Source organism: Brassica napus, chromosome C8, assembly GCF_020379485.1.
Source record: "Brassica napus cultivar Da-Ae chromosome C8, Da-Ae, whole genome shotgun sequence".
NCBI lineage: Eukaryota > Viridiplantae > Streptophyta > Magnoliopsida > Brassicales > Brassicaceae > Brassica > Brassica napus.
Genome location: NC_063451.1, coordinates 32553240 through 32564233, shown reverse-complemented (window position 1 = coordinate 32564233; position 10994 = coordinate 32553240). Strand labels below are relative to the sequence as shown.

At 37.4% G+C, this 10994-nt stretch overlaps 1 protein-coding gene across 1 annotated transcript; it reads left to right on the top strand.

The window, feature by feature from the left end:
• Nucleotides 1–9128: 9128 nt before the first annotated feature.
• LOC106428634 (cytochrome P450 94B3) lies at nucleotides 9129–10994 on the top strand. Its single transcript, XM_022707445.2, has one exon. The coding sequence runs from the start codon at nucleotides 9250–9252 to the stop codon at nucleotides 10768–10770; it is 1521 nt and encodes a 506-aa protein (XP_022563166.2). The 5' UTR covers nucleotides 9129–9249; the 3' UTR covers nucleotides 10771–10994.

The window sequence follows — 10994 nt, the reverse complement described above, 5'->3', positions numbered from 1 at the left end:
CGTTTTTTGTTTTTCTGCTATGGTTGACATACCGCTTAATTTTAGATAGCGTTTGTATATTTGGAAACGCTATGATAAAGTAGTTTATTTAAAAACGCTATGATAGCGTATCTTTAATAGCAAAATATAATAAAACGCTATATTTGGCTTTTTGAATCCCTAAACTCTAAACAAGTTTTTGAACCCTAAACTCTAAACACAAACTTAAAACTCTAATATTTTCATATTATAACTTCAAATCTTAAACGTAAACTCAATTTTTTCTTAATCTTAATATGTAACTTTCAAACACATAAACCTTAAATCTCCTATCAAACTCTATACCCTAAAACTTCAGCATAAACCATACATCCACTAATATATAAACTTCAAATCTAAATTTAAACTTTAACCACAAATATTAAGTGTACTCTTTAAATCCAATGTTTCTTAAACTCATAACATAAAATCTTACATATAAATCATAAACTCCATACTCCAAACTCTAAACTCATAAACATAAACACTAAGATGCAATTTTGAAATTATAATTATATAAATTTAGTCATAACTACAAGCACGTAAGCATTATTTAAGACTTAGAAACTTGAAACATAATCATTTAAATATTCATATGTTTTAAATTTTTAAAATTAAAATACATATATAAATAACCAAAAACAATACAAGTTCCTTTTTAGTGTGCAAGAATGATGAAGAGTTCTTATTGGTCAGAATTTTAAGCACATGGATCACCTCTTTATCCGTTGGATGAGATTAAATCCGACGGTTCAGGTCTGTTCTTTTTCAGATTTGTAGATCTTTCATCTTCTCTTTCTAAAAAATTATCAATCTCTCTTCTATCTTCTCCTTCCTTTCGACCATCTCTGTTTCTATTCAATTCTTTTTTTATTTGGTTTTAAGATTGATAAAGTTCATGTGTTGGCTTCTCATTTTCTAATTGTGTTTGTGTTGGATTCTTTTGTAGGGAAAGGAAGCCAACGAAATCAACAACATCTTGCGACGGAGCCCGAGATCTGAAGAAGCCGTGGTGTGGAGATGGCAGAAGAAGCTACAGGTGGTGGTGGAGGTGGAACCCAGAAAGAAGAAGAAGAAGATAGGCGGAGAAGGAGAGAAGACAGAGACGTGAGGAGGGCTTCGTTGACACACCGGATCTGAAGTAGTTCCATGGAGATGGCAGAGAAAGCTAGTCGTGGTGGTGGAGGAGAAGGAGAGAAGACCGAGACGCGAGAGCTTGGTCGACACAGCAATGGAGGAGGACGGCGACGACAAATGGAGGAGGAGGACGACGGGATGTATACGGCGTTGTGGGGGACAGTTCATGGAGGCGTAGACTAGGTTTTTCTTTTAGGTTTAGCTTTTATTTTGTTAAAAAAAATTGGTTAAGTTTGCTTTATTTGGTGTACCGGTCTTTAACTTTGTAACCAATTTCGATTTATAAATATCTTTTAAATTTTTTTTATTTTTATTTTTATTTTTAGTAAGATAAATAATAACAATAAAAAAACGTTATAATAAAATATTTAATTGCTTGCAATAAAACGTTATTGTTTGTCGCAATATGATAGCAATGCAAAAAACTGCTATCTAATGTACTTGACCTATTATGACGGGCGATGATACAGCGCTTCTAAAACCGCTATCGTATCGTTAGATAGCGTTTTCCGTCCGCTAATAAAACCCATTTTTCTTGTAGTGCGATGGCTATTCTTTTGAGTTCCTTAAAGCATCGTGGGATACTGTTGGAGGGGATGTGATTGCTGCGGTTTCTGAGTTTTTTCGTAATGGCCGATTGCTGAAAGACCTAAACACCACAGCTATTGTTCTTATTCCTAAGACCACTACTGCTTGTAGCCTTCGGGACTACCGGCCGATAAGCTGCTGCAACATTGTGTATAAGATCATCACCAAGATAATCGCCAACAGGCTCAAGCCGATTCTCAAGAGTTCGATAAGTCGTGCTCAGTCGGCTTTTCTTAAAGGGCGCAGCTTGGGTGAAAACGTCCTTCTTGCAGCTGAGCTGATCCGCAAGTATGAGAACCAAAATTGCAGCAGGAGCAGCATGCTAAAAATAGACATCCGCAAAGCTTTTGATACAATCTGCTGGGACTTTGTCATTAAGATCCTCCAGGCTCAGGGATTCCCTCCGATTTTTGTTACCTGGATCAGAGAATGCATCTCGTCACCCAGGTTCTCTGTGGCCATTAATGGTGAGTTTGCAGGTTTCTTCCCGGGGAAAAAGGGGCTGCGTCAGGGTGATGCAATCTCGCCGTACCTCTTCATTATGGTGATGGAAGTACTGTCAAAACTGCTTGAACGAGCTGCTGCTGCTGGACATTTTCGCCTCCATCCTCGGTGTTCTGAGCCTATAGTCACGCATCTGCTTTTTGCTGATGATCTTCTTGTGTTCACTGATGGGTCAAGGCACTCTATCTCCGGTGTTAAGAACGTGATGGCAGGGTTTAAAGACTGGACAGGTCTGGATATAAATGCTGAAAAATCTGAAATTTTCTTTGGTGGGTATCTAGATATTGAGGCTGCTGTCATCAGTGACATCTCAGGTTTCAAGCGTGGCAAATTCCCAACTCGGTATCTAGGCCTACCGCTATGCCCTAAGAAGATCAGTTTTGCGACGCTGCAGCCTTTTCTTGAGCGAATAACTGCCAAGCTAAACAATTGGACAGTTAAATGCCTCTCCTATGCCGGCAGGATCACTATGATCTCATCCGTCATTTATGGAATGGTAAATTTTTGGAGCTCGGTCTTCACACTGCCAAAGAGGTTCTATGCTAAGGTTGACTCCTTCTGTGCGTCCTTCCTCTGGAAAAATAAGACTACATCGGCTTCGGGGGCTCGAGTTAGCTGGGACGATATATGTAAACCGAAGAATGAGGGCGGATTAGGAATCAGGAAGTTGGAAGATTTCCAATCAGTCTTCCAGCTGAAGAGGGTTTGGAATTTTTTCTCTGAGGCAAGCTCTTTATGGGTTGCTTGGCTCCAGCATAATGTCTTCGCGGGGTCATCTTTTTGGACTGCTGAAACTTCTACTACTTTCTCATCTACGGTCAACCAAATGCTGAAGCTGAAGCCGAAGCTAAATGCCTTAATGAGATGCAATTTAGGGGATGGGAAGTCTGTTAGCTTCTGGTTTGACTGGTGGACTGATCTTGGTCCCCTAATCTCTGTGTGTGGCAGGAGAGGTACTAGGGACCTTCGTATTCCCATTGACGCTACTGTTAGTGCTGCTGCACCTAATGGACACTGGTCTCTTCCACCGGCGAGATCCGATGAAGCTGAAACCTTGCAGGTGGTTCTCTCAACGATGCAGCCACCATCATCTTTGCGCGGAAAGGATTGTTTCCTTTGGCGGAGTGGTGCTCACTCTTTTCTGCCCAAGTTCTCTTCTAAAGCTACTTGGAACTTTATAAGACAACCCTCCCCTCTGGTATCGTGGTATAAACTTATCTGGTTCAAAGAAGAGATTCCCCGCTGTTCTTTTGTCTCTTGGATGTCAGTTTTATCAAGGCTGCCTACTAGAGATAGGCTCATCTCATGGGGAATGCAGGTTCCTCCGGTGTGTCCCCTATGTTCTCTGGACCATGAATCGCACGCTCATATGTTCTTCTCCTGCTGCTTCTCAACTGCAGTTTGGTCTCACTTCACGGGCTGGTTGCTCCCTACCACTCCGGATTCACTCGCCTCTTTGGAAACCACCATTGCTCTGCCACATATTGCTTCCTGCTCGGGTGCTGTGTCTGTTATTAAACTTTTGATGCAGGTCATCGTCTACAGCCTGTGGAGAGAGAGGAACGTCCGTATCTTTAAGAATGTTTCCTCTACCGCAGCGGCGATCGCCAAGTATGTTGATCGTTCTATGAGGGATCGTCTCTTGTCCTTAGCCCCTCCAGCTGATGGCCACGACACGCTCCTCCTGCTCTACCTTTCCATCAGACGTCTCTTTCCACCTTAGTGTCGATTTCTCTTATTTTGATTGTTGTTGTGTAGTCTGTTTCCTTTGTCTTTCTTTTCTGCTTCTCTGTTTTTCTCTTGTAATAAGTTGTTTAACAACAACAGTGTATCCTTCTTTCAGAAAATGGTAAGCTTAACATTTTACCAAAAAAAAAAATATCCCTGGCCGAAACCGACTGTAGTTTCTTTCTAGAAGAGCTCGCCATAAGAAATACGAAAAAATAAGAATTACGGCTTATAATTTCACAACTAAACTGGCAACGGCGATGAACCTAAATAATGAACCGCTCTTTTTTGGTAAAATGGTAAATATAAAGGGATATATACTTTAGTTTAAACATCACAAAAAGGGATCGGGTAGTGACCATCTAAGCTCAAAAAATATATTTTGAACATAATCAGTTCTGTGAAAACCAGTGCAATCTTAAAATCTACCTCTATGAACCAAACCCACGTGGTTTGGAACGACCACCTATAAGTAATGGTAAGTTACAATCAATGAAGACTGTTATGGGTGGATCAGGGAACGTATGTACACATTACACACTATACACAGTGACATGATGAAGAGTCAAACGTTTTCATGGGCATCACATTTTGTATTCGTAGGTTTTTGATCTTTGAATATAGCTTAATGAAAATGTAAAGACGGTTTACCAGTATGAGATATCATAGTGCATGGTGAAAAAAAGATTTTTAAAATAAATAAAGATATAAGTTTCAGTTTTGTTTTATGGACGGTGAACTTGATAAGAGTTACTGAAATGAATAGAAAAAACGGCTAATCCTTTTCTTATTATGTCTCCTCTTTTTGTCTCTTTGTATCAAATCAACTTATCTTGCAATCACCTAATTCATTAGAACGGCGCCTCTAATTTTTGGTCGCCCACAATTTCTGCACGACTGTTTTTTTCTGCCCTTAATTTATCATATTGTGCACGAGAAGATATCCTAATTAAGGTGAATGGCTGGAATCCATTTCACCGAAATACTTTCTCTAATCCTAAAAATATCAACATTACTTAAACATATATTACCAACTCTAATAAATAGAAAATCATAACTCCACCCAAAATCACCAAACCATTAACGTTGTCGATCTATAAGGACAGATCTATGCTTTATATAAGAGATTCATTTGCATGTCCTCAATCACAGAAGATTGATGACATAATGAATCATAAAACTCAAAAGCAAAGATCAGGTAAGAAGAAAATAAATCCGAGATTAACCCGGAGCAAAGCCGGCCGAAACCACCGGAGGGGAAGGTGGATCGCCAGAGTCAAAAGCCGGCGACTACATCCTGAGAAAGGATGAGCCCCAGAGTCGAAAGCCGAACAATCCATCCTTGTAGAAGCTAATGGATATCGGAAAAAATCCCGACGGACGGGAAGCTGATCGCCGTAAACGAACCGGCGTCAAGCGAAGTCACTGACTCTCATCTCAATTTCTCTGTGAAAAATAAGTAAGAGAGAACAGAGAGAGAATCATAACTTACAATCTAAATTTTACTTATTTATGCAAAATATAATATAATTTATTAAATTTTTAATTTATATATTTTTCAACAAATGGCTATTCTATTCTTAAAAAGACTCCAAATCTGAAAGCCAATTACATGAAATTGAATCAATACAAACTATAACAATTTACATAATTTAAAATTGTTTATACTTACATATTTTAATTTATTCTCCAACAAAATATTTTTTAAAATATTAGAAATTAATTTTTAAGATTAAATACATGAATACGTAAACACTTCATTGTTTCGAGAAGATTTTTCTTGGTATAAATTTAAAAGTGTCTATAATTGTTTTTTTGTTTAGTCGTAAAAAGATAATTCTAATTTTACTAACTTCTTAGGTTACTGTTACATTTTATTGTATTTGAAGTGTAAATTTGCATTCAAGTTTGAGTTTTACATTATTTTGGTAAATTACCCAAAAAAATAATTTGTATCCACCGGAATTTTAGTTAAACTTTTTAGCTGTTTTTATTCAATTTTAGCTGTATTATTATTTAAAAATCATTGAGGAACTGTACATAGGTAACAAATCCGCTTAAAAGGTTATTTTTCAAACATCATTGATAATATATCTAATTAACCCGTTGAAAATCTATCCTTCAAAGATCATCAAAAATTTTATTGGATTTTGACGGAACTTATTTCAATTTTCTTATGAAATTATTTAGTTATTTGAAATAAATAATTGAACAAATTTCATTACTAGAAAACGAAACAAAAAATACAAAGCACTAAAATAGTTCAATAAAACAGAATAAAAACGATTCTCTGTTGGAAAATCTGGAAGTTTCATTCATAGAAATTCCTACAACTTGAAGAATTCACTACAGTAACGCTGTTTATTTCTTCCTAAAGTCAAATTAACAGGATGATCCCTGTTGAGATAGTTGCGTAAGTCAGAACAGATCAGGGTGTCTCCTGCCTTACTCATCTAGATAAATTAACATATTCGTTATAAGAACTATAATTAAACAATTATAAAAATATTGATTAAAAGAAGAAATATATATACCAAATCTTCTTCGTGGGTTTCTGTATTGTCATAGCATCACCCATTATACGTTGCAATTTCCTTACTACCTAGCTCTATCACTTTCACGGTTCTCTAAGGAGTAATTTTCGTTCTAATACGCCGCGAACCCATCCCAAACCGTTGTGCTCAAATTGACCGACTTCTCTTTACCGTTTCCACTTGTTCAGGTGGTTGGAGTCTTGAGTTTTTGGTTGCTTGTCAAACTTCTTATGAATTTCTATCCCAACTGTACTCTTACTATAGAAGAAAAAAGAACCTTTTTATTAGTGTTCCAGTTACAAAAATAACATTTATATTAGTGTTGATATATTTTTTAAAAGTCGAAATACAGTAGAGATAGTTTTCCATGCGTAAAGATATATGATATCAGTAAACGAAAACTATGGGTGATTTCCGGATACACGCGCGTGATAGGCTCAATCCTAAAAAGGGTACAGGCAAAAATGAAAAGACACCACCAAAAACGGTTTGTTGTAATTTTATTTTCTTCTTTTCAGTGTCTTCTCCTCACATTTGAGCTAGAGATTTATTTGACACCGTACCCCACCATTTTATCAAAAGTGTAATGGCTAAGCTGCTTTCAAGATGTTTTTTTTTTGGGACAAATCTGCTTTCAAGACGTTCCGCGCTAAATTCATGTCTTATATTTTTTAAGCCACCAATGTATTTAAGTTCAACTTTTATTTATGACCAGGTTCAAATATCAACTTCAATTATATCTTACAAACAATTATGGTATTCAAATTTAGAACTGATAAATACTATTGCTTTCTCCGTTTCAGTTTATTATCGTCGTACAATAAAATTTTCGTTTCAAAACAAATGCCGTTTTAAAATTTCAATGTAAATTTACTAATAATATTCTCTAATTTATTTTTCTATTGGTTAAAATATGATTTGTGTATGAGTCATGATGTTTTTATTTTGAAAATACGCAAAATTAAATATTTTTGTGCATAAACCTAAGAAGACAACTAAAATGAAAGGGATTGAATATAAATTTTTTGATGTCCATAGTATTATAACGGACAGGGGTGAACCTTTAAATTCACTCTATCCTTTAGGACCAATCAAAGTGACGCATAAATTATTAATTAAAAAATATTAAATTAAATAAAAAATAGCTACAAAAAAATGCTAATTTTGACAACGCTAATGCTTCCGGCTAAACCCTAAATCTTAAATTCTAAACCCTATACCCTAAATTCTAAACTCAAATCCAAACCCTTGAACCCTATACCCTAAACCCTAATCCTAGATCTTAAACCCAAATTATATACCCTAAACCAAAAAACGAGACTATAAACCTAAACTCTATATTCTAAACTCAAGTTCTAGACCCTAAACCCTAACCGTAAACTTTAAACCCAAATTATATACCCTAAATCCAAAACCTTAACCATAAATCCAAACGGTAAATCCTAAACCTAAAACTTATACCCTAAATCTAAATCCTAGACCCAAACCCCAAATGGTAAAGCCTAAACCCAAACCCCAAACTTAGATGTTATAGGATTTGGGTTAAGATTTACGGTTTGGGTTTAGGGTCTAAGACTTGGGTTTAGGGTATAGGGTTTAGGTTTATAGTCTATTTTTTAGGTTTAAGGTATATAATTTGGGTTTAGGATCTAAGATTAGGGTTTAGGGTATATGATTTAGATTTGAGTTTAGAATTTAGGGTATAGGGTTTAAAATTTAAGATTTAGGGTTTAGGGTTTCGCTAGCGGCGTTAGCGTCGTTAAAATTAGCATTTTTATTTTTTAGCTATTTTTTATTTAATTTAATATTTTTTAATTAATAATGTATGTGACATTTTAATTGGTTTTTAGTAGTGGGGTGAATTTAAATGTTAACCCAAGGGATGAACCGTTCTATTATAACCATTACTGGGAGATGTCGTATATCATTTGAATTATTGTTGCTCACCTTTTTAAAAATATGCATACTTGTATTGTTGTAGTAGTAACGTACCGAATGAAAAATAAAATAGTAACGTACAGAATGATATAGTTACGTTACAAAGTTGATTGTGTTTGGTGTTACGGTTTCGCTCTATAAGTGGTTTTCTGACGCTTGTCGGCTAATATGACACGTGATAAGCTTTTGACTAACACCTCTCCAAAAGTCTAAAGCGTTTACAACACGTCAAAATTTTGAAGACAAGTGTGCCTCGGATGGACTCTACTGAGTAAAAAATAAATCATGTTTTTGTTTTTGTATAATAGAAAAACAATGTAACTGCCTTAAATCAAGTGTATATTGTATTTTACTAATGTATCCACCTGCTAAAAATTCGTGTATAAATTTACACTACAACAATTCAAATTTCCTCATGGAGTTTATTACTTAAATCAATCATAAATCAAACCTAGCTAACATTGATACAATCTTATTCTTAAAAGGAGCCGATTAAATATTCTCATATTTCCAACTAAGAAGATAAATAAATGAAGCAACATTTACATTAGTCACAAAAATAAATTAATTAAAAATAACATCTACTTTTATCCACATAATAATATAGTGCCATGTGGATAAAAAGAAAACTTATTTAAAACGATGCCCTTTAGGACGACGGACCCGCCACCACCTTTTCTCTTCTATAAGACACACGCAATACCCACGACGAAGTAAGAACCCGTAGACACATACAAATAGTTGAAATCATTCACCAGCTTTCTCAGACACACACCAAAGCAAAAATCAAGAAAGAAAAAAAATGGCATTTCTTCTAAACATTTTTCTTCTAGCAGTTCTTGTAATGATCATCCTCTTAATTTTATCATCATATTCAACAAAAAAGATCCAAGAAACCACCGCAAATGGTCCAAGAGCGTATCCACTCATTGGCTCCACACTTTCTTTCAACAAAAACCGTCGACGTCTTCTCCAATGGTACACCGAGCTCCTCCGTCTCTCTCCGTCACAGACCATCTCAATTCCTCTCCTTGGAAACCGTCGCACCATCGTCACAGCTAACCCAGAAAACGTAGAATACATTCTCAAAACAAACTTCTTCAACTTCCCAAAAGGGAAACCTTTCACCGATCTTCTCGGTGATCTCCTCGGAAAAGGCATTTTTAACGTCGACGGTCATGCATGGAGCTCGCAGCGTAAACTCGCCAGCCACGTGTTTTCTGCTCGTTCGCTCAGGAGTTTCTCTTTCGAGGTTCTTAAGGAAGAGGTCGAGAACCGCCTCGTACCGGTGCTTTTGGCGGCGGCTGATGCTGGTATGGCAGTGGACTTGCAAGATGTTTTGAAACGTTTTGCTTTCGATGTTGTTTGTAAAGTCTCTTTGGGTTGGGATCCGGATTGTTTGGATTTGACCCGTCCCGTTAACCCACTAGCCGAGGCCTTTGATACGGCTGCTGAGATTAGTGCTCGCCGTGCGACGGAGCCGGTTTACGCTGTTTGGAAAGTGAAGAGAGCGTTGAACGTGGGAAGCGAGAGGAGGTTGAGAGAAGCGATTAGGACCGTACACGTGTTGGTGTCCGAGATTGTCAGAGCTAAGAAGAAGAGTCTTGAGATTGGGACCGGAGAAGAAGCCAAACAAGATCTTCTGTCGAGGTTTCTAGCCGCCGGCCACGACGGAGAATCGGTGAGAGACATGGTTATTAGTTTCATCATGGCGGGAAGGGATACGACTTCAGCGGCGATGACATGGCTGTTTTGGTTGTTGTCTGAAAACGGTGACGTGGAGAGGAAGCTTCTAGAGGAAGTGGACCCGTTGATAAGTTTAGGGCTAGGGTTTGAGGAACTGAAAGAGATGAGCTACACGAAGGCTTGCTTATGTGAAGCCATGAGGCTTTATCCACCTGTGTCGTGGGACTCTAAGCATGCTGCAAACGACGACGTTTTGCCTGACGGCACACGTGTTAAGAAAGGAGATAAGGTGACTTATTTCCCGTACGGTATGGGGAGGATGGAGAATCTGTGGGGGAAGGACTGGGATGAGTTTAAACCAAGCCGGTGGTTTGACTCTAAACCTGGGAGTACACGGCCGGTTTTGAAACCGGTTAGTCCTTTCAAGTTTCCGGTTTTCCAGGCTGGACCCAGGGTTTGTGTAGGGAAGGAGATGGCGTTCATGCAGATGAAGTACGTGGTAGGTTATGTTTTGAGTCGGTTTGAGATTGTAACGGTTAATAAGCACAAGCCGGCTTTTGTTCCTCTTTTGACAGCTCATATGGCTGGTGGACTCAAGGTGAAGATCAAGAGGAGGGAAGTCATGTCACATCCTTGACCATGCACGCACGGTTTAATAGAATCATTTAGAAAACGTACAATGAGTGAATTTGTACACTAGTACGGCAAAATCGTGCAAAAAATATTATCTGTAGATTCCTAAGGCTTGAAAACAACCGGTATTTGTTTTCACCAACCTACTATTGTTTCAAAGAAACCAGTCAAAATCAGAAATTAATAGGAGCAATTGGGTCAGACAACCAAATCAAACTGGAATGAGTA